Source organism: Rhamphochromis sp. 'chilingali' (assembly GCF_963969265.1).
Source record: "Rhamphochromis sp. 'chilingali' genome assembly, chromosome: 9".
In the NCBI taxonomy this organism is placed as follows: domain Eukaryota; kingdom Metazoa; phylum Chordata; class Actinopteri; order Cichliformes; family Cichlidae; genus Rhamphochromis; species Rhamphochromis sp. 'chilingali'.
Genome location: NC_137936.1, coordinates 30,623,983 through 30,647,479, shown reverse-complemented (window position 1 = coordinate 30,647,479; position 23,497 = coordinate 30,623,983). Strand labels below are relative to the sequence as shown.

At 38.3% G+C, this 23,497-nt stretch overlaps 1 protein-coding gene across 3 annotated transcripts in view; it reads right to left on the bottom strand.

Annotated features, from left to right (window-relative positions):
• Positions 1 to 23,497, bottom strand: part of igsf21a (immunoglobin superfamily, member 21a) — a 194,024-nt gene that overhangs the window by 55,418 nt on the left and 115,109 nt on the right. For all 3 annotated transcript variants that reach the window (XM_080891829.1, XM_080891828.1, XM_080891830.1), the window contains 2 exons: positions 17,495 to 17,616; positions 7,823 to 7,941 (listed from right to left, as the gene is read on the bottom strand). In XM_080891829.1, coding sequence (XP_080747955.1) covers positions 7,823 to 7,941; positions 17,495 to 17,616 — 241 coding nt within the window. The remainder of the gene's footprint in view (positions 1 to 7,822; positions 7,942 to 17,494; positions 17,617 to 23,497) is intronic.

Here is a 23,497-nt window from a genome sequence, read left to right as displayed (position 1 = left end):
CTCTTTACAAGAGTACCATTATTGCTTAGCATCAAGGAATAAGTGTCAAGACACCAATGTCAAAGGACATCTTTGACAGCACCATTATTGCAAAAGAACAATTTTTGACACAAAGTGACAGAAAAAAATGGTGGAAAATTCCTTTTCATTGACAAAAATCTTTAGATTGAAAACTCTGATTCCACAAATTCCTGAAAAATATGGATATAATGTTGACATAAGATTGTAGCCAAAAAGGCAAAGATCATATCGTTTTTTGCATATAACACTTTTGTATGGAATCAGTTGAATATGTTCTGGTGGTGACACCCCTCTGCAGAACATTAAGTGTGATGAGCAGGAACGTGACACAGAGGATAAATGAGAGAGTAGAGGAGAATCATATCAAGGACTCTCAAACAATCCCCTATGATGACCTGAGGCGTGCTAAAAGACGACATAGCAAACACTTCAGAGTGCAAGTGATAAGTCTGACAAAATTGGCATTCTTTCTGAGGGAGGAGAATTAGGACACTGTCACTTTGTGTCGATTCTGGCCAAGATGTTTGCCTCATTTTCCCAAAACGTCCAGGACACAGAGGAAACAATTGCTCACTAACAATCCATCAAACCCTGCCACCCAAACAAGCTTCTCCAAGCATAAACACACAAACTGGCATGCAAGCATTCACACACAGCCACTAAACTCTTCTTACTCGTGCACTGAACTGCTGTGTCTGCAGGCATTGCTGTCCAAGGGCTTGGCTTGTGCACCATTAATCCCACCCATGAATTTATAAATGAGCACCTAAATATACACAGTGTTTAATTAAAGTTAGATGTCTATTACTGAAGCAAATCCCAGTTATATGGGAAGAGAAGGTAATCAGTCCCTCTACACCTTCATCCCTGTATCCACGGATTACAAATACATCTTATTCATCCTAAATATTAATCGAAAATATTTCTAACATTACATGACATGATGTTGTGGAGATGTCACACGTTACCAAACCATTGTCTCAAACACACAGCACCACAAAAAGCTAATTGCTTTGAGCAACATGCACAGATCAACTAGGAGCGAGCTTTCCAAGGTCAGGATGTGTTATTATGAGACAAATACCCTTTCCCTGTAATCTTTGGAATGTCGCATAGAAATCACTTTGGGTAATAACAAATAATGACCGGATTTTTACCATTGGGGAAAGAGATATTGATTTTTTTTCACCCACCAAAGCCTTAAATTATGACCTTAGCTTTACAGCAATGGATATGTCACTGCTCTCAGAATGAAACATCAATTTTTCTGCCTGGAAACAAGTGTGTCCTGTGAAGTTTTAAAATCACACTATAATGAATTCATTACATGTGAATAACATGTTATAATTTATGCACCAAAATGTCTCCCATTCTGGCTTTCGTCGTTGCTTTATACAAATCTACCAGACAAATTATTCTACATAGAACGGGACATGAAAAAGGCATAAAAAATTAAAGAGAAAAGGCCTTATTGTTTTGACTGGTGGTTCAAAATGTGTACAGTGATCCCTCGCTATAAAGCGGGTCACCTTTCGTGTCCTCGCTGTTTCGCGGATTGTTTTTGTGCAATTTTGCACTTATTTATTTTTAACAGCGCATTGTGTTCTGCATCCTGATTGGCTGTGGACCATTGTCAGTCAATCTCGTGTTGTGTCTCCTGTACAGTACAGAATGCGTCCAGCTTGCGAAATTTACATAAATCTTTGATTGCTAGCAGTGTGACGCTGAAGTGCTGTACTGTATGTTTGTAAGTTTTCTCCCCAACGAACACAACAATGTCGACAAAACATTTTGCACCGTCAAAAGCACCTGCAGGTGCCTTTGGTTACATTCTATTGAGAGCTTTGACAGTGTTTAAACAAGAGAGAAAAGTGTGAAAATGTTTATGCCTGTCTGAGAAAAGTGTAAACAGTGTGTAGTGAGGGGTTATAATAATGGTAAAAAATAAAGTTGGCTGTTTCGCGGACTTCACGTATCGTGGTTTATTTTTAGAATGTAACTCCCGCAATAAACAAGGGACCACTGTATTTTAACTATGAAGGCATCAGTGGTACTTGCATTTGAATAAATCCAATGCTGTTCACCTGTTACAGGACCAGAGTTATATGCAACAATACTATCATTTTTGTCATTTGAAGCTGAAACTGGTGTTAATTATTGCAACCATTGACCTTTGCGGCCTAGCTATCACTTCTTACAAAAGAGACTGTAAGTTCCACTTACTTCCTTTACATTTTGTTGAATGTATACACAAAGCAGTGTAATGCGGATTTTATCCATTCATCTATTCTCTTAACTGCTTTTCCAGTTCTGGGTTACAGGGTGCTGGAGCCTATGCTTGCTGTCATGGGATGAGAGGCAGTGTACACCTAGACTGATTAAAACCCAAATCAACTGATCAGAGTTTCCTAAAAACTCGAATCAGTCAAAATAACTGCAACTGGTACAACTCTAACTGTAATACATGACTGCTTACAGTTTGAGTCAATTTGGTCTTTAACACTATGGCCAATATCTACTGGAAGCGATATCCCTCACAGCATAGGAGTGCAGGAAAAAGACTTCTCAAACTTGCAAGAAATTGAAGGACAGCAGTGTGAGTGTCAAGAGTTCAGGGTTTAGCCTTTTAAAACTCATTGATTGAATTCTTGGCAGCAGATGCATTAAAATGATAATTCTTATTTATGAAGCCCTTTTAAAAATTAAAATACTCACCATGTACCGCTTCCTATTAATTGACTTTTTTCTTTCTCATTTTCTTTCTTTTGCCTCTCTGCTTTTTTCTTTACTTCCCATTGAACTTGACACACTAATAGGTTATGAATAATTCTGTTTCAGTTTAGACGGCAATTAGCTACAATGCCAGGGGCCATTCTTCTTCCTTTCTAGTGGAGTGGTGATTTAAGACCCAGCTGAGTAAGGGGGCTCCAGCCGTCCGACAACCACATCATTTTCTTCTTTCAATCCAAGAGTGAAACACAAAAGAGTTAACTGAGCAAATCCTCTCTCATTGATAAAGTCTTTCTCTTAAGTAAATGTGGAATGTGGGGGAGGGCTCTACACAGAATTATCCGATCGCTTACCAAAAAGAAAATAAAAGGGTCACAGGCTTAGTTTAAATATATATGTTAAAAGAACTAAAATGAAAAGAAAAAGAAAACATCACCAGTTCCTGGGGGCAAAAGAAAAAAATCTTAATACTGGAGTAAGGTTGTCAAATGCTGTCCCTCTCTGGTGTTCCACTGAAAAATTTTACAATTGCTAATTAGCCACAGGACCACATGGAGAACAGCATGTCTTTGCTCTGGAATTGATACATCAGAGGCAAGCAAAGCAGCTGTTGTAAGAGGGACTTAAATACAAGAATTACAGCACAGGCTGAGCAATAGGTTACAGGCACAAAACCACAAAACCTCCTCTAGTGATTGAAACAAAGAGGCAACAATATAAAAAGGTAAATGGAAGAAAACAAATATTCATGTGAATTAAATGAACATGTTTGATAAAAATAAATATAAAAAATCAAAGATCAAATCAAAATAGGTGCTTTATTGAAAATTGGTAAGACTTCTGAACAGTTGCTTTTATAGTAGAAAGATGTCTTCCTATCAACTTGAATTGTTAGTTGGATCAATTTTATGATCCTTGCTAACACACCCTCAGGAACCAAATTTCTTTTAACTTCATATTTGAAGGAAGCAATAAACGTCTGATGGCAGAAATTCAAGATAACGATCATTAATGAAATTTAATCAATTCCTCCATAGCCCAAGGACCTATCCCTCCACAAGAATACAGGGAACATGTTTAACTATTCTTGATGTCATTAAGACAATGAAAAAAAAATACATCCTTAAACAAGAAAAAATAATACTGCATCAACCTATAAAAATCACCTCTTTGTAAGATATCTTTGGTATTCATTGAGTGAGGGTAAATAATTCACTTGCCGCCTCTACTCCCATTGTTTTCTCTCTGAGCCAACATCCATCTGATTAGTGTGTCATTTAGTGTGTCATATTAATTAACGAAAGACCAAGACAGACTTTTAATTCATTTGAAAGCCTGATGCTTAACCTTGTCCACCCCAGCTGTAAAACTCAGAAACCAGTCTTACTTGTTATCGTCTATCGTCCACCTGGGCCTTACACAGAGTTTCTCTCTGATTTCTCAAACTTTTTATCTGATTTAGTGCTCAGCTCAGATAAAATAATTATTGTGGGTGATTTTAACATCCATGTAGATGCTAAAAATGACAGCCTCAACATGGCATTTAATCTGTTATTAGACTCAATTGGCTTCTCTCAAAATGTAAAAGAACCCACCCACCACTTTAATCACACTCTAGATCTTGTTTTAACATATGGCATAGAAACTGAACATTTAACAGTGTTTCCTGAAAACCCTCTCCTGTCTGATCATTTCCTGATAACATTTACATTTACAATAATTGATTACACAGCGGTGGAGAGTAGACTTTATCACAGTAGATGTCTTTCTGAAAACGCTGTAACTAAGTTTAAGAATATAATCCACCCACTGTTATCATCTTCAATGCCCTGTACCAACATAGAGCAGAGCAGCTATCTGAATACTACTCCAACAGAGGTTGACTATCTTGTTAATAATTTTACCTCCTCACTACGTACGACTCTGGATACTGTAGCTCGTGTGAAAATTAAGACCTCAAATCAGAAGTACCTGACTCCGTGGTATAATTCTCAAACACGTAGCCTAAAGCAGATTACTCGTAAGCTGGAGAGGAAATGGCGTGTCACAAATTTAGAGGATCATCATTTAGCCTGGAGAAATAGTTTGCTGCTTTATAAGAAAGCCCTCCGCAAAGCCAGAACATCTTACTATTCGTCACTGATTGAAGAAAATAAGAACAACCCCAGGTTTCTCTTCAGCACTGTAGCCAGGCTGACAAAAAGTCAGAGCTCTACTGAGCCAACCATCCCTTTAACCTTAACTAGTAATGACTTCATGAACTTCTTCACAAATAAAATTTTTATCATTAGAGAAAAAATTACCAGTAATCATCCCACAGATGTAATATTATCTACAGCTACTCTTAGTACCATTGATGTTAAGTTAGACTCTTTTTCTCCAATTGATCTTTCTGAGTTAACTTCAATAATTACTTCCTCCAAACCATCAACGTGTCTTTTAGACCCCATTCCTACAAAACTGCTCAAAGAAGTCCTGCCATTAATTAATTCTTCGATCTTAAATATGATCAACCCATCTCTAATAATCGGCTATGTACCACAGGCCTTCAAGCTGGCTGTAGTTAAACCTTTACTCAAAAAGCCATTTCTAGACCCAGCAGTCTTAGCTAATTATAGGCCAATCTCCAACCTTCCTTTCATATCAAAAATTCTTGAAAGGGTAGTTGTCAAACAGCTAACAGATCATCTGCAGAGGAATGGCTTATTTGAAGAGTTTCAGTCAGGTTTCAGAGTTCATCACAGCACAGAAACAGCTTTAGTGAAGGTTACAAATGATCTTCTTATGGCCTCTGACAGTGGACTCATCTCTGTGCTTGTCCTGCTAGACCTCAGTGCAGCATTCGATACTGTCGACCATAATATCCTATTAGAGCGATTAGAACATGCTGTAGGTATTACAGGTACTGCACTGTAGTGGTTTGTATCATATCTATCTAATAGACTCCAATTTGTGCATGTAAATGGAGAGTCCTCTTCACACACTGAGGTTAATTATGGAGTTCCACAGGGTTCAGTGCTAGGACCAATTCTGTTTACATTATACATGCTTCCCTTAGGCAGCATCATTAGAAGACATTGCAAAAAATATTCACTGCTATGCAGATGACACCCAGCTCTATCTATCCATGAAGCCAGATAACACACATTAGGACAAAGACCTGGATGGCTGCTAACTTTCTGCTTCTTAATTCAGATAAAACTGAGGTTATTGTACTCGGCCCTGAAAATCTTAGAAATATGGTATCTAACCAGATTCTTACTCTGGATGGCATTACCTTGGCCTCCAGTAAACGCTGAGAGGAACCTTGGAGTCATTTTTAACCAGGACATGTCCTTCAACGCACATATATAAACAAATATGTAAGACTGCTTTCTTCCATTTGCACAACATCTCTAAAGTTAGAAATATCCTGTCTCAGAGTGACGCTGAAAAACTAGTTCATGCATTTATTACTTCCAGGCTGGACTACTGTAATTCATTATTATCAGGAAGTCCTAAAAACTCACAGAAAAGCCTTCAGTTAATCCAAAATGCTGGAGGAAGAGTACTGACAGGTACTAGAAAGAGAGAGCATATTTCTCCTGTTTTGGCTTCCCTTCATTGACTCCCTTTTAAATCCAGAATTGAATTCAAAATCCTGCTCCTCACATACAAGGTCTAAAATAATCAGGCCCCATCTTATCTTAATGACCTTGTAGTACCATATCACCCTATTAGAGCACTTCGCTCTCGCACTGCAGGCTTACTTGTTGTTCCTAGAGTATTTAAAAGTAGAATGGGAGGGAGAGCCTTCAGTTTTCAGGCCCCTCTTCTGTGGAACCAGCTTCCAGTTTAGATTTGGGAGACAGACACTATCTCTACTTTTAAGATTAGGCTTAAAACTTTCCTTTTTGCTAAAGCATATAGTTAGGGCTGGATCAGGTGACCCTGAATCCTCCCTTAGTTATGCTGCAATAGACGTAGGCTGCCGGGGGACTCCCATGATGCATTGAGTTTTTCCTTTCCAGTCACCTTTCTCACTCACTATGTGTTAATAGACCTCTCTGCATCGAATCATATCTGTTATTAATCTCTGTCTCTCTTCCACAGCATGTCTTTATCCTGTTTTCCTTCTCTCACCCCAATCGGTCGCAGCAGATCGCCCCGCCCCTCCCTGAGCCTGGTTTTGACGGAGGTTTCTTCCTGTTAAAAGGGAGTTTTTCCTTCCCACTGTCGCCAAAGTGCTTGCTCATAGGGGGTCATATGATTTTTGGGTTTTTCTCTGTATCTATTATTGTGCGATCTACTGTACAATATAAAGCGCCTTGAGACGACTTTTGTTGTGATTTGGCGCTATATAAATAAAATTGAATTGAATTGAAATTTAAAAAAAGAAAATCCCACAAAACCCTGACACACAGCAGTGTGCTAACAGATATTCTCAAAATTATACCAAGTGCAAAACAACTGATCACACATGTTAGAAAAAAAATCTGATTATGTAAATATTCATTTTTATCGAGTATGCTACATGTTTTCCTTCAAATTAGGGCAAATGAAGGAAAGATCAGGGATGATGGGCATGTGCAAATATTTTTCGCACACAACTTAAGGTTAGTTCAGGAAATAAACGTTGAAATAGAAAGATTGTCTCACTGTATTATCAAAGAAATGAAATGGATACTCCTTTTTTTAAAGACAGTAAAATTATATCTAACTTCTAGAAATTTGAGCTAAATGGAGCTGCAAACAATACTTACTTTGCATTATTTTAAACACTTGTTTAATATTTTTGTTTCTTTTTGGGGTAAAAAAGATTTCTTCTGACATACAGGAAAACAGTATCTCTGTATCATTTTTTTAAACATCCCCCTATGGCACCGCATATTGAAGCTTCAGTCTTTTGAGTGATCAAGAGGCTTCTCCCTTGCCTGCAGGCGAGCAGCACAACCAGTTTTTCAGTATTTTCTCTCTGTCTGACCTGCAGACTTTGAACAGTCCCTCGCCATGCAATACATGTCCCACCCGAGCATCCCATTTTAACCAAAAAGACATTGACTTTTGGTGCTTTTAAAATGATGATACTCACACATAACCGTAAGAAAAACATTCCCTGAAGCCAGGACAACTTTCTCCCTTGTTGCCCGGTCGTAGATGCCCACATGGCATTCATAAGGCCCGTTGTCTGAGATCCTGACCTCTGGGAGTCTGCAAAGTAAAGGGTTACACTGTGAGTTGATACTCATGTTTCAATTTTTGTACTAACATCTGACAACAAAACAATTAGATTAGCAAGTACATACATGGGAAGATAACTATTTGTGTTCACAGAAGCTACTTCCAGCTGCTCCCTCATTCACTAGGGGTCACTACAGCAGGTAGTGCCACATGTTTAATTTGGGAGATTTTTACACCTTCCTGACACAATCCCCAAGGGATCTGTGTCTCCTCTCGGGATTAAACCAAGGCACTCTTGCTTGTCAGGTAAATGTGCAAACCATGACACTTTCACATAAAAACTGAATGTGTCAATCAGTGTCAACAGAACAGCCTTGTAAAGGTTCAGTCATGATGCATGTTAGGGCTGTGCGATATGACCAAAATCTTATATCCCGATATAAGAATTCTATCGTCCCGATAACGATATAAATCACAAAAATTTGTGAAAATTTTTTTTTCTGTAAATTCTGTGAATCTCGGGCAGCTCGACTTGCGGAAAGTGTTTCCGGCTGCGCGTCATGTAGCTGGAGTCCAGTGTTTTAACAGATGCATGAAACTATACATTTCTAGACATAAGTTGTGAAGGCCGCCGTTTTCTTTGTGAGTATTTATTACACGGCGTGCTGCGGGGAAAAGCCTGTTCTAACGTTTGAGTCTAAGGTTTATTTTTTAGCACCTGGCGGCTCTTTTTTAATTCTCATCCGTAAATAATCTGCTCTTTCACGTGATTCAGTTTATTTTGAAAAGTCTCAACAGGATCTTGAGCTTTATTGTGAAAGGTTTATGTGGAACATAAACAAGCGGACACGCGATGGTGTTACCGTCGTTGTTGCTAACAACAACGCATAAAAACAGGCGCTTGTCTGTCAGTAGTGTGGTTATATTAAATATAAGAGAAAGAGAGAACTTTAAGAAATTAATATAGCCACTACAGTGACCATCAAAATGCTGAAAAAGTATTGCTGTAAACAGTTTATTTTGCGACACCACGAAACAAGCGATAGCGTAAAATGAAACGATAGACGTTTTTATATCGTCATCCGATATATATCGTTATATCAAACAGCCCTAATGCACGTGTATAATTGCTATCAAAATTAATCCAGAGTCCAGAGATGACTGCAGCCCAGCCCTTGAGCAATGAAACCCAGAGCGTCAGTGCTCCACCCAACATAAACCATGAAAACCAAAGTTTGGCCTTCAGGAAGTGTTTCTGTTATGGAATATGTTATTGTAGTAGCAACCAGGAAAATGGTAGAGAATATCGTTGAAAATGAAGAAGTTATCTACATAGTGAATGACTTACTTAAACTGAAACTGTAATATTTTCTAAACTGGTGAGCACAAGGCCAAATTTTAAAAAGGATTTGTTACAGTCACAAAACTTTACAGGTGCATTCGAGGGTGTCAGGATCCCATCACATAATGGTTCCTTGTAGTTGACTAGATTTAACTAGTTAACTACAAGGAACGATTATGACAGTAAACACACACACACGCAAACAAATCTAAAAGTTGAACAGCGAGCCCCTTTTGCAGGCCCATTAATGACCAAGGGTCCATCTGTATCAGTTTTTTGCTCATCCATCATTTTTTAATAAATTAATCGGACATTGACGATGTCTGTTAGAATAAAAGATCCCACAAAACAAAGTTTATCAGTGTCTCACATAGACTGAATAAATCCTTAGTTCAGATTACAGATCAGTTGAGTGTCAGAATTCAGAAGTCAAAAAGTTTAGTCAAAAAGTATCACTCTTTTGCTATCGTCTGCATCCTTCAAATGAAAATACACTGACTTTGGTCAACAGGGTTGTCAAATGTCTTTGGTACATTTGACAACCATGTTGCCGGTGTATGACACTTTTTTCTATGAAAGATAAGTGTAGAGTGTTCTTATAAAAAAAACAAAAAAGAAAACCCTAAAAGTATATTTCAGAAAACAGCTTTCACTATACTTGTTTTTCATCTGTAATTCTGCAGAGAAACAACAGGCAGTGATTATCCAGTCAGCAATAGCAAATGGCCATTTTTGAAAGAGAACAAGAGCACAATCTGTATTCTGTACTCAGCTAATATGTCAACAGTGATAATCAAAGTGAGACACCACTAGTCACATTTAGCTCCTGTGATTTATGCCCACAAAACAGGGACAATTGTCCTTGCTGCTCGGGTGTTTCAGACGGGGACCTCTGTTAGAACAGCAGCAGGGTGCTCTTAGCAGCCAGGCTTTAATGAGTTCAGCTGTGTTTTTGTGTGTGTATGCATATAGGTGCGTGTCTGGAGGAGAGGAGCACTCCCTATTGGAGAGCAGTCAAATCAGTGTGACTATGTGTATATATATATATATATATATATGTGTGTGTGTGTGTGTCTGTGTGTGTTTGTTTTATTTAACTTTTATTTATACAGGGGGTCCCATTGAGACTTAATGTCTCATCTACAAGAGAGACCTGTTTCAGACATGTTTACTGAGACTTCTATCTGACCACTGTATGATTTGTCACATCTTTGATCCATGAATAATTAAGAAATAGGAAATAAAACACCACATTTGAAGTTTGTACCTGCTGATTAGACAAGTGCTCTACATGTGTTTTATTTCTCTGGTTCTTCAAGTGTTTAGAAAACCTAATGAAAAATGGATAGATACTATGAATAGGAACACTGAGGTTTTCTCCCATAGCACTTGAGGAATACGTATATAACAGGCAACACTTTTTTTTAACACTACTGAATAAAAGTGATGAGAATAGCACAGTGACTCTCCCTCTGTGGTGGTGTTGGGTAATTGGTTTTATTATGGTAAATGCTGATGTAGTCCATTGCTTTGTTTTTGCAAACAAAGCCATAGTTCACTTATCCACAGTCCTGACTACAGGGAGTGCAGAATTATTAGGCAAATGAGTATTTTGTCCACATCATCCTCTTCATGCATGTTGTCTTACTCCACGCTTTATAGGCTCGAAAGCCTACTACCAATTAAGCATATTAGGTGATGTGCATCTCTGTAATGAGAAGGGGTGTGGTCTAATGACATCAACACCCTATATCAGGTGTGCATAATTATTAGGTAACTTCCTTTCCTTTGGCAAAACGGGTCAAAAGAAGGACTTGACAGGCTCAGAAAAGTCAAAAATAGTGAGATATCTTGCAGAGGGATGCAGCAGTCTCAAAATTGCAAAGCTTCTGAAGCGTGATCATCGAACAATCAAGCGTTTCATTCAAAATAGTCAACAGGGTCGCAAGAAGCGTGTGGAAAAACCAAGGCGCAAAATAACTGCCCATGAACTGAGAAAAGTCAAGCGTGCAGCTGCCAAGATAACACTTGCCACCAGTTTGGCCATATTTCAGAGCTGCAACATCACTGGAGTGCCCAAAAGCACAAGGTGTGCAATACTCAGAGACATGGCCAAGGTAAGAAAGGCTGAAAGACGACCACCACTGAACAAGACACACAAGCTGAAACGTCAAGACTGGGCCAAGAAATATCTCAAGACTGATTTTTCTAAGGTTTTATGGACTGATGAAATGAGAGTGAGTCTTGATGGGCCAGATGGATGGGCCCGTGGCTGGATTGGTAAAGGGCAGAGAGCTCCAGTCCGACTCAGACGCCAGCAAGGCGGAGGTGGAGTACTGGTTTGGGCTGGTATCATCAAAGATGAGCTTGTGGGGCCTTTTCGGGTTGAGGATGGAGTCAAGCTCAACTCCCAGTCCTACTGCCAGTTTCTGGAAGACACCTTCTTCAAGCAGTGGTACAGGAAGAAGTCTGCATCCTTCAAGAAAAACATGATTTTCATGCAGGACAATGCTCCATCACACGCGTCCAAGTACCCCACAGCGTGGCTGGCAAGAAAGGGTATAAAAGAAGAAAAACTAATGACATGGCCACCTTGTTCACCTGATCTGAACCCCATTGAGAACCTGTGGTCCATCATCAAATGTGAGATTTACAAGGAGGGAAAACAGTACACCTCTCTGAACAGTGTCTGGGAGGCTGTGGTTGCTGCTGCACGCAATGTTGATGGTGAACAGATCAAAACACTGACAGAATCCTTGGATGGCAGGCTTTTGAGTGTCCTTGCAAAGAAAGGTGGCTATATTGGTCGCTGATTTGTTTTTGTTTTGTTTTTGAATGTCAGAAATGTATATTTGTGAATGTGGAGATGTTATATTGATGTCACTGGTAAAAATAAATAATTGTAATGGGTATATATTTGTTTTTTGTTAAGTTGCCTAATAATTATGCACAGTAATAGTCACCTGCACGCACAGATATCCCCCTAAAATAGCTAAAACTAAAAACAAACTAAAAACTACTTCCAAAAACATTCAGCTTTGATATTAATGAGTTTTTTGGGTTCATTGAGAACATGGTTGTTGTTCAATAATAAAATTATTCCTCAAAAATACAACTTGCCTAATAATTCTGCACTCCCTGTACTGCTTACATGGATTCAAACCAAGACAGAGACGGAACTTACCAAGTCCAAAAAGAAGGACCATAACGATAAGATGTGGAAGAATTTGTGGAAGAAAGAAACCTCAAATCAAACCATTTCTGAGTGACTACCTGCTTGGAGTCTCTTACAGTTTGACAGCTAGTTTGACACATGTGTCTAGCTGTCTGGACTTGGGAAAGAGGAAAGGTTGTACTCCTAACACTGAGACTTCTTTTAAATATTAAGACTGGTGGAATTAAATTTTCAGCATCCTCTCTAATCCTCAATTCCATGCATTTGAGAAGTGCTGGTCCACTGAGACCCCCCCCCCCCCCCCCCCGAAATTATACATGTGATTCCAACGCTATTAAAAAAGCTTTATTGCTGTTTTTTTTTATTTCCTATTAAAAGGTCAGCTAATGTTTGAAGTTTTTGTTTGGTATGAATCTCAATTTAAAAAGAATAAAGTCATTTTAGTATTGATTTATTTTCTTTCATATTACTGCTCTGATTACACCCATACATCACAAGAACCACCAGCACAGTTAAATGCGTGTTGTTTAGTGAACAGCATTATTAGGGGCGCTTAAACAAACTGTTAAGTAAACATGGCTATTTTGAGTTGTTCTACAACTAAACCACAGCAGCACAACATTTATCAGCTAGGTTTATAACAAATAAAATGTAGCACCATCACATTTATTTATTTATATTTGTCTTTTTTATTTATTTATTTATTTCATTTGTTGTGAAAATTTGGGTCTCAGTCAGTTGTAAAAAGGTGTTTGGGCAATGACACCATAGCAGATAGTTAAATCAAAGTCTTTCTCAGCCATCGGAACTAAAAAGATTATCAGCAAACCAAACATATAGGTAATTAAATTAAAAAGAAAAAAAAACAATTTCTGAAAACTACAAAATGTCCTATGTTAAAACACGCACACACAAAACAGCAGGTACACAGTGGCGGTCGATATCAATGGGCCCCCATGGAGGAGCGGCAAAAACAGCACACCGCAAAGAGAGATCGATTGTCCCCTAGGAGTTTTCCTGTAATGCAGGCCTTCCTCTAGAACTTCTTCTGCCTACAAATGCAAGAAAATGCAACTGCCTAGATGGAGAGTGAAAAAGAGAAGACTTGCCAGAGTAGTGTCTGATAGCTCATCCAGTCAATCTCTGCATCAAATTAACTAGCACATTGTCAGATACTCTTTCTGGCCTGAAGCATTATGGGTGAATGGGTAAAGACTGGCAGTTGTAAGATGGTGAAAAGCAGAGATAAACTGCTGAGGACGGGATGCGAAGTGAGGTGTGTAGTCATCTGTTTCCTTAATGAATGAGCATGAAACAAAATAATCAGGATAATGCTGTGATTCGGTGAGTGTGACAGACTCACTACTTTGTGGTTGCATTATACTAAGTGCTGATGTAGCTCATCTTTCTGTCCTTACCCAACACTATAGTCCTGCTGTTTGCTACCCTAAGTACTTAGGATTTATGCATTGAAATCCACACAAACGCAAAAAGCAGAGCACAGTGACAAAAAGGTAGAAAGAATGGAGGTATTGCTGAAAGAAGGGTAAACGCCCAAATTGAAACGAAACGCACAAAGAACACACACACACACACACACACACACACACACACACACACACACACACACACACACACACACACACACACACACACACACACACACACAGACTTTCTGTTGATTAAAATAACTCTAAAGCCCCATTCAGTGTGCATTAATTTGTGAAGCCATTACTCATTCTTCATCACAAATGCAAAGCTTCACTTCACCCTGCAATTATATCTTACAAATAGTGTACTGTATGCACATTTCTTTGAAAACAGGAGTCGTGAGAGGGTACTTAAACATCTTTAGAAAGACGTGTGCCACCATTAAAATATTTTACACAAACAGTTTATGGAATGTTTTTTTTTAATTTACTCTTATCTCTTTTTTGTTTCAATAAATAAGTGATGACAAAAGTATGAATCTGCTTTAACTGCTTTTCTGCTTTTATAAAAGAGAGATTGTATGAATGACTCAGTTATTATGTGACCTGTGGCAGTTTATTCTATATTTTTTCAGTTTGAATACATTTTCAATCCATTCAAAAACATGTATTTTTTTCATGTTTTATACTCAATAATAATACTCAAATGTCAAGTGGTGCAACTGCTGATTTAAATGAACAGATTCAAAAGATGATTTTTTTAAAATTGTGTTTAACGGTAATTCAACATAAAATAGTCGGGCACTATTTACTTTTAATTGCTACAATAATCCATTTCATCCACTTTATTCTGCTTATCTGATTCAGTGTTGCCCAATCCAGCTGTCACCAAGTGAAAGGCAGGGTACATCCTGGATAGGATCATCAGTCTATTGTATGTTAAAATAATCTAAATAGTTTTAAAACTGTTAAAATAAATAAAATGATTTTGTACACCAACTGTTCTTAAATTTCAGGCTGACACAGCCAAGACTACGAGACTTTTATTATTAAGTATAAAAAGTGATGTAGCAAAAAAGAAATGTAATCATACAAACAAAATGGGGTTTGTATGGCTGGCTGAATGCATGAATGAAAACTATACATCTGCTGGCACCTCACAAAAAGTATGGGAACAGCACTCTATGTAAAAAGAGAATTTTAGTTTAGTTATACTTTAACTTGTTCTCTTAATAGGCATCCATTAATATCAAATACATTAATATAAAATACAGGCTTTGCATTTTTGGATGAACATTATACTAAAACTCCTACTCTTTTTAAACACATTTCTTCTATACAACAGAGCCAAGGTAACAGATGTCCATTTTCTATAACTTAGCAATATCAGCCTCAAAATAGATTTTAGTTTTTTTTATCTGCACTACTAAAGCAGAATTTACAGAAACCTCAAGTGGAAGAGAAGATCTGACTTTACAACTGCAGTCAAACTTTAATGTGTAAAAGTTAAGGAACACATATGAAACCTGCATCCAATTTGGTTGGGTTTTCCAAAACAGCAAGTGGTCAAGTGTAAGGAAAAAATGGTCAATTAAAGGCTGTGCAGTGGCAGATAAATGCATTGTATCTCAAGTCACTGTGCACCATTAGTAATGTTAAAAAAGTGCTGTGACTGCAAACAATCATCATAAAAATCGTACTGTTCTCAGTATAAAAAGCTACATTATTACATGTGGCCTATACAGGATGTGTTAAACCAATAACTGATGTCAAGTCAAAGAGTCTTTTATGACAAGCAGCAAACTCCTGCTTTTGATTGGACCCTGAATAGATATCAAATTTCCAGGGTCACTAGTTATGTGCAAGATCTGTTGTTTCCCTTACAAGAACTAATCTATGTATTGACACTTGAAGATGCAGAATGTCACAGCTGCTGTCGTTCTTTGAAAGATTACAGTAATAGCTGTTGAAGCCAAACAAGACTGGGAAATCTTAGATGAACCAATATCAGTGTGACTTCAGATGCTGTTGAATATTTGCAAGATGTAGGAAGGATTATTTTTATTATTGCTACACTATAATAGTACCATAATCACATATAGCTTTTAGATTATACAAAAGCTCTGAAGTTTCCTGCACAATGTTCCATGTTTATAAAGGCTACAGAATATTGAGGCAATCATTTTTGGTCATAAAGCTCCATTCGTCAGAGTGGTAAGGCTTTGTACAGAAGATTTACAATTCTAAAGTGGAAACGGGTGAATACAGTGAGTAAAAATTCAGCTTTTTGCATTTATGAGAAGCACTGAGTTTCTGTTAGACACCATGAAAGCAGGAGTGTGACCAGGGAGTCTTTCTTGACTGGAAAAACGGTGTGATTGTGGCAGAATCCCACATGTCTCTCTGGATGACTAACACAGGCTTAGCATTCTTGTACGGGTGCAGGTAGCAACCAACTGATCAGTGCGCTGTAGAAGACTTTGTGTATATATATATATATATATATATATATATATATATATATATATATATATATATATATATATATATATGGATGTGTCCACATGTGGTTGGTCATTTCTTTTGTTGCTGTGTACAAACATGTTTTCGTGTTAGTGTGAATATAAGTGTGTACGCCATTCCATTTTGATTACGCCTACAGTCCCAAAGGGATAGTAGGATTGTCTAAATAAATCATTTTCAGCTGGGCAGACACACCACACAGGAGAAAAGAGAATAGAAAGAAAAAGGAGAGAAAATACATCGAGGTAATGTACATGAGCCAAATCAAAAAAACAACAACAAAAAACAGCAGGATAAAGATGAGATGAAAAGGAATGATGAAAGTGGGATCATTACAAAAAGGATGCAAAGTGTGAAGCATTCTGGGTTTGAATGAAGTTGCAAGGGCAATGAATGGCCAGCGTTTCCTTTTGTGCTGCTAAGCATTCAAATAATGATATCTACAGGAGAAGACCCAAAGCAGAGGGAGAGAGAAATGCGGAGATATGCAGACAGCTGCCAGCCGTATTGTAAGGCCTGGGGTAAAAGAAGGCCGTCCCTGGGATGCCTTAAATGTGTAATCAAGCCAACCAAAGTCATGAGACTCCTCCTACTCTGATGTTCTCAATTTCTTGGCAACTTAGTAAAACTTGTTAATGTATACATAGCAGTACTATGTATCCTGTGGATAACAGATCCTTCAAATATAGGTGAAGCACATGCTCAACTCCATGTGCTGCATCGCTCCAAGTGTAAGAGATTGGGTTTGCTACCTGGGATATATAAAACCACTACATAATAGGGCAGCCTGACCAGATGTTAGATAAATCTTTAACACTAAAGACTTTATCCTGTGCAGAGTTGATGATTAGAGTTTGCCACTGCCTCCTGTCCTCATGTAATAAAACCCCTTTGCTCGGTCACTGAGTCTGGCCTTCTGGCCTCATCTGACCACCAGCAGATGGCTGGGAATGAAGTTGGGTTGTACCGAACAGGAATTCATCTTAGTGCATTTCATCACAGTGTCAGAAGGTTGTTTGATTATACAGTGAGTTTAATATTTTACAATTCACCACTGCAGCAAAACAAATCTATTATGAAAAACAAGAAAACTGAATTCATTTTTAGGCTTACCGGACAGTTGATTGGTATACAAGGTCTTCACGCCTGCGGTAGTCCTCCATGTGAGAGTAATTTGTATTAAACATAGCATCGTAGGTGAAGATTTTCTGCTTGATAGTACCTCCATCTGTGACCTGTGAAGCAAAAGGAGAGAGCATTACTAAGGTGAATTCTCCAGTGATGAATGGGACAGGAGCAACCTTTTTACCCCTAGAGCTTTTCTTATGAATAAACTGTTGTCACATGGCCTGAGAGTGCACAAAGTAATCCTGCCTGCAATTACCTCATTGATTCATGATAAGTTTATTCATTATAAGGTCTAATGGCAAAGGGATTAAAAATCTGCTGACACGATAACCTCGAAGAGACAGTCTCTCGGCTTCATTTGTGGCCATGGATAAATCTTAATGAAGACTGACGTAGTACAGTGTTCTGCATGTGACAAGTAGTCCGCTTTCTGTAGAGGTAATAGCATGTGACAAGACAAAGATAACAGAAGAGGATATTCAAACACTGGTCTTGTTTCATTTTTTTTTTCTGGGTAGATGATCGAGCAGTTCTTTCCTTTCCAGTATTCACAGGAGTGTTAAACTCACTTCAAAGCAGCCCCTAATGCTGTTTTGAAGAAGGACATTGTTGGTGAGCCATGGATCCTTCTTCTGTTTGCCAGAGAAGATTGGTTCTGATCCAAACAAATCATTTCAGTTGAATAAACAATGTCAAAGGATTTCATGATTAGTCCATACTAAAATACACATGGTCTCATGTAAAGAAAAGGCTAAATTGTACTTATATCAGCAAACAATTGTTCCCTGTGAATGTAGGGTAACTCCTATGACCCCTTGCCTCTAGAGAAAGCTTGCTGCCTTAGGCTTATTTTGCTAACAGGTTCTGCAGAGGGAGTTGGCAATGCTGAAACAACGAAAAGCGCAGGAGTGTGAAAATAAATTACCCCAGTTACCTGTAACAAACAACTTCTTCTTGGTTACAGGCCCACCGGTTTGGCAGGAGCTGGGATTTTTTTTTTAAACAGATTTTAAATATTAAAGGTCAACATGCTTGCTCGTAAAAAGCATTCATCTACTTTCTAACTTAAGATTTTTGAGAGGAAGTTTTCCGGATGTTGTGAACAAAATCAAAGGATTGTGCCCATCTGTTTTATTTTAATATCACTTCACATGTATAGCACAAAGCAAGTTTATTTGGACCACTATAGAAGAGGAGAGGGAGATTAAGAGCAGCCTCTAAAAGCAAAAGCACATCTGGAAACCAGTCAGACTTGTCCCACCACTGTAGCTACAGTAATGCTTATTTTACAAAGATCGGTTTAAGGAGGAAAACTGGTATTTTTTGTTTAACATACTTGTGCAACACCACACATGAAATAGATTTTTCAGACTTTAAAAGCATACCTCCATTAACTTTATTTCCATATTGTACAATGGTATCTCATATGGGTGCCATACACATATTGGAAATCGAGAGACAGCACATTCCAATGGAAAAAAATAAAATGCCACTGAGACAAAGTAATATACGTTACAGATTAATGCAGAGTGAAGCACACATTCATAACAATGAATTATGCAGCAAAACTGTCACTGAAATTTGAATGGTTCATTTCCAGTTATTTGCCTGTATCACTCAATTTCACACTGCAATAGTGCCTGAGTAAGCGATTAAATACGTGAAACTAGATCAAATACAATTCTACAAAAAGAGTTTTGTTATTTGTATTTGCACGTTTCTGTCAGTCAAAAAATAATTTGAACAACTAATGTTAGACAGCAAGCGCAATCATTTTTATTGGTCCTTAATATTTCCTTGATTGCTTGTTTTGAATTGTAGGTCTATGCCTTGTAAAAATGCAACTAGCTGTTCAACTAGTTTTGGCAGTATTAGTCATTAAATATAACATACAAGACAGCCTTAACCTTGGACAATCAACTGAGCCAAAAAAATAAATAAATAAATTAGGCATATATTGCAAAAGAATGGACAAAAATGCAGGAGTTCTGCAACTAAAAGCAATATTTAGTTTGGTCTTCTTAAAGCACAATAGCAAAATAAAATAACATGTGATGGTTTGAAGCTCAAACTAAAACACTGGAAAAGAAAGAGTCCTTCTCTAAAAGAATGAAGAATGGTTTCAGTAAGAGCTGCACCAAGTTCCTGTATGTGTTCGTAGGGCTGGTTTGACTCAATCTAATGACCTTAGCTTGAGATGACACTTTAGGTAATAAGTACCCAATTTGAGCCGGGTAGCTTTGAGGATATATCATTTTATTTGTAATCCTTGTAGAATGTGAGAAGCAATAACCGTATCTAGTGGAGCTAAAGAAGAAAAGCATTCCACCTACAGAAATGCAAACATCATTACCACAATCCAGAAAAAATACATCAAAGTGTTTAATTGCCAAGTCTCCTGGAAATGCGCTGGAAAAACACCACAAAAGCAATAAAAAGGATAAACAAACTTGTGGATTATCTCCAAAAAGGGGTTGCATATCTTCAGATTTTTAGGGTTTCATTAGTTCGTGTCAGATGCATAGGCATGCCTAAAGCTGTGTGAGACATTCAGATCTAACCAGATATTTTCTACTTTGGCATAGGAAAGAAAGAAGACATGACTGTAATCATTTACACTGATTTTCATTTGCAACTTTAAGAAATTAACAAATCCTACAAATGAAGGCTTACTTTCCCTTTACTTTCAAAGTGCTGCTGAATTTAAAGTTCGAAGACTGAATAAACTCATGCAAATATGATTAGCTGTTCTTCAAGTACTGAGCTGAGTTGGGGATATTTCCTTGCTGCCTTCTTTCACAGTCTATGTAATCCAGCAAGCATTACTATTGCTTAGTCCTCCTCCTGGAAAATCTGGTGGATAATGCAGGTGTTAGATTTCTGGTTGTCTAGAAGCCCTAAGGACCAGAGAGAAGATTTCTGCCTAAGACAGGTCTTCTCAGTGGCACCCTCTCTTTATCTATCTCTTCTTAATGATTTCACCTCTTAATTAAGACTAACCTGTAAACCTCTGTGTAATAAATCTGATACAATCTACACATCAGTGAATGTCTTGCTATCCCCTCAAGAGGACCAAGACTAACTATGGAAGGGACAGAACAGTGAGAAGGGAGAGAGAGTGGGAGGGTGAAAAGAGATCCAAACTGTGCCAAAATGGCTCTACAAGAGGGAGGGCAAGAGGGAGATGAATACTCTTTGATTGCAGAAAAGCACCGTTGGGGAAGCAAAGCTTTGCTACAACTGCTTTGTTGAATCCAGGCCATGCAATGCACATGAGGCACAGAAGCACCAAACCTTTCTAACACTCTGCCATCTGGAGATATGAAAGGCGAGAATGGGTGGTAGAAAGTTTGCTACTTCTCTCCTGTCTACATTGTGTCATAAAGTGGAAAAAGAAGAGTAGGTTGACAGAGAGGTAACAACGAGGTGAGTTTGAAAGTGCTTAAACCAGAGTCCTGTGCTTCTCTTGAGATGTTGCAATCCTAAAATCTCTCCAGACAGAGGTTGTATCCTTCCTGGCCAGTCAGCTGAAATGCCTCTCTAATGATGTCTGCTATTATTGGGGTCAGATTAGGACTGGGTCTCAGGGGTTAACCAAAGCCCTCCTCCCCTCCGCCTGTCTAGGGTGGGCCTATTTATAGGCTGCAGCTGCATCAGCAGCCACTGGAGGAAATTCAGCTAACACACTGCGGGCCAACTGTGAGAGATTCAACCTGAATCCTGCTTTATAATTTCAGGCAGCAGTCTGAGAATCACTACAGAAAGTCTTTTTACACCATTTTTGAAACAAGTTAGAAAAAAATGTAACTGTGCATAGTTTCCAAAGGATTTCTAGTCTCTACTTACAAAGCCATGGAAGACCTATGAAATTAAAATTATACTAAGCATGTTCTTCATATGGTGTATAATAATTAGATGGTAATGGCTTTCAACAAATTTTTTATTCATATCTTATTAGCATTTTTTGTGATCTGAATGCAAAGTCTACCACGTTCATAAGATGGTCAACAGCATGGCTTTCAAATAATATCTTAATAAGATTTATTCCCATTCAGATTTATTTCCATTCAGTCCCTCATTTAAAGACTAACAAAAGAGATGATCAGTTCATTGTCATGACCTGGCTTGGCACTTTCCTTCATTTCCATGCTAATTTGCCTAATATTATTATGTCACAAAGTGTCATTTTGAAACCGGCTAGAAAAACTGGGAGACACTGTCTTGTAAAATTGCCATTTCTGTACCGAAACAATAATGCAAAATACAGAACTTGTGTCCCAGAATGTCAAATTACTTGAATTACTTAAATAAGTTCAAATAATAAGTTTCCTCTACAGTGCTGTGGAGGAAACAATTATTTGATCTCCTATAAACTTGTAAGTTTGCTAATAAGGAAATGGACAGTCTATATTTTTTAAAGTACTCTCACTTTACTGGATAGAGACAGAATATTAACCAAAAATCCAGAATAAAAGGACATCAAAGTTTTAAATTGACTTGCATGTCATTAAGTAAAATAAGTATGTATAAGTAGATGAAATATGACTTAGTACTTGGTTGGGAAACTCTTGGCAAGCGCAGCTCTAAGACATTTGTTGTAGTTGGTCATCAGGTTTGCACACATCTCAGAAGGGATTTTGGTCTGCTCCTCTTTACAGAAACTCTTTAAATTTTGGTTGCTGGTTGGCAACTGAAACCTTCAGCTCCATCCACAGATTTTCTCAAGTACCGAGGTCTGGAGACTGTCTGGAGACTGTCTGGAGACTGTCTAGGCCACTCCATGATCTTACTGTTCTTCTTTTTTTTACCCACTATTTTGTTGCCTTGGCAGTATGTTTTGGGCCATTGTTATGCTGGAAGAACCATGACCCATCGGCAGTGTTCTTCCTAAGGGAAGTAGGTTCTTATCCAAGGTTTTACAATACATGGTCCATTGGCTCCACAATGTGCTGAAGTTATCCAGTATCCTCTGCAGTAAAACAGTCCCAAAGCATAATGTTTTTTCCACCTCTGTTACTTGACTGTGGGGATGGTGTTCTTTGGGTCATTCTCAAAGCATTTCTTTCCTCCAAACATGGCATGTCAAGTTGATGCCAAAGAGTTTGATTTTGGTCCAAAGCACTTTCCCCAAGCTTCTCTAAATCATTTAGATCTTCTGTGGCACATGTGCCTCCTTGAGCAAGGGGACCATGCGGTACTGCATGATTGCAGTGCGTTACCAATGGTGGTCTATGTGACTGAAGATATTAACAAGCTCGTCTCATGTAGTTTTTGGCTGGTCCACCACCTTTATCATGATAACCTCACTCAATGAGGCAAGATCTTGCACTGAACTCACAGATGAGGGTGACCAATAGTCGTGTTATATGTCTTCCAATTCCAAATAATGGCAGCAACAGTTTCTTGACAATGGTCTTGAGGATCATTCCAGCCTTTTGCAATTCTACAGTAATTTCCATGATGTATTTTGCCATCTCTTTGGTCATGTCCATGGTGGCATAGAGGCTGGAATGGAGTAAATGATGTGCTTTATGCACATAATAAGATGAAGTCAGGAGTATCTGTAATTGATAGATTGTTATCTGTGTGCCACAGAGACACACCCAATCTGTGGGATGCCTTACTCAGTTTTCAGGTAACTAGTGTTACCAGCGCATTTGGCTATGGGTGAGCTAGTATGTCCTATCTTAGTGGCATGCCCTAGTTTCTTCGTATAAAAAACAAAGGACCATACACATTTTCACTTAATGTGAACAGATTTTCGGTTGCCCGACAGAGTCTGTCCCACACCTGGTGGGTTATTTCGAGGTTCAGTCCTACTCCCCATAGACTTGTTTATTGCTCCACATCATCAGATTGTAAGCCAGCCCATGTAGTGCCACAGATCGAGTGCCTCCCTCATGGTCTATCACTGTAGTATTGTCTGTCCTGACCAAGACATGACAATTTTTCAGGATTAGCAAGAAATGTCTCAAAGTCAGAAAACCT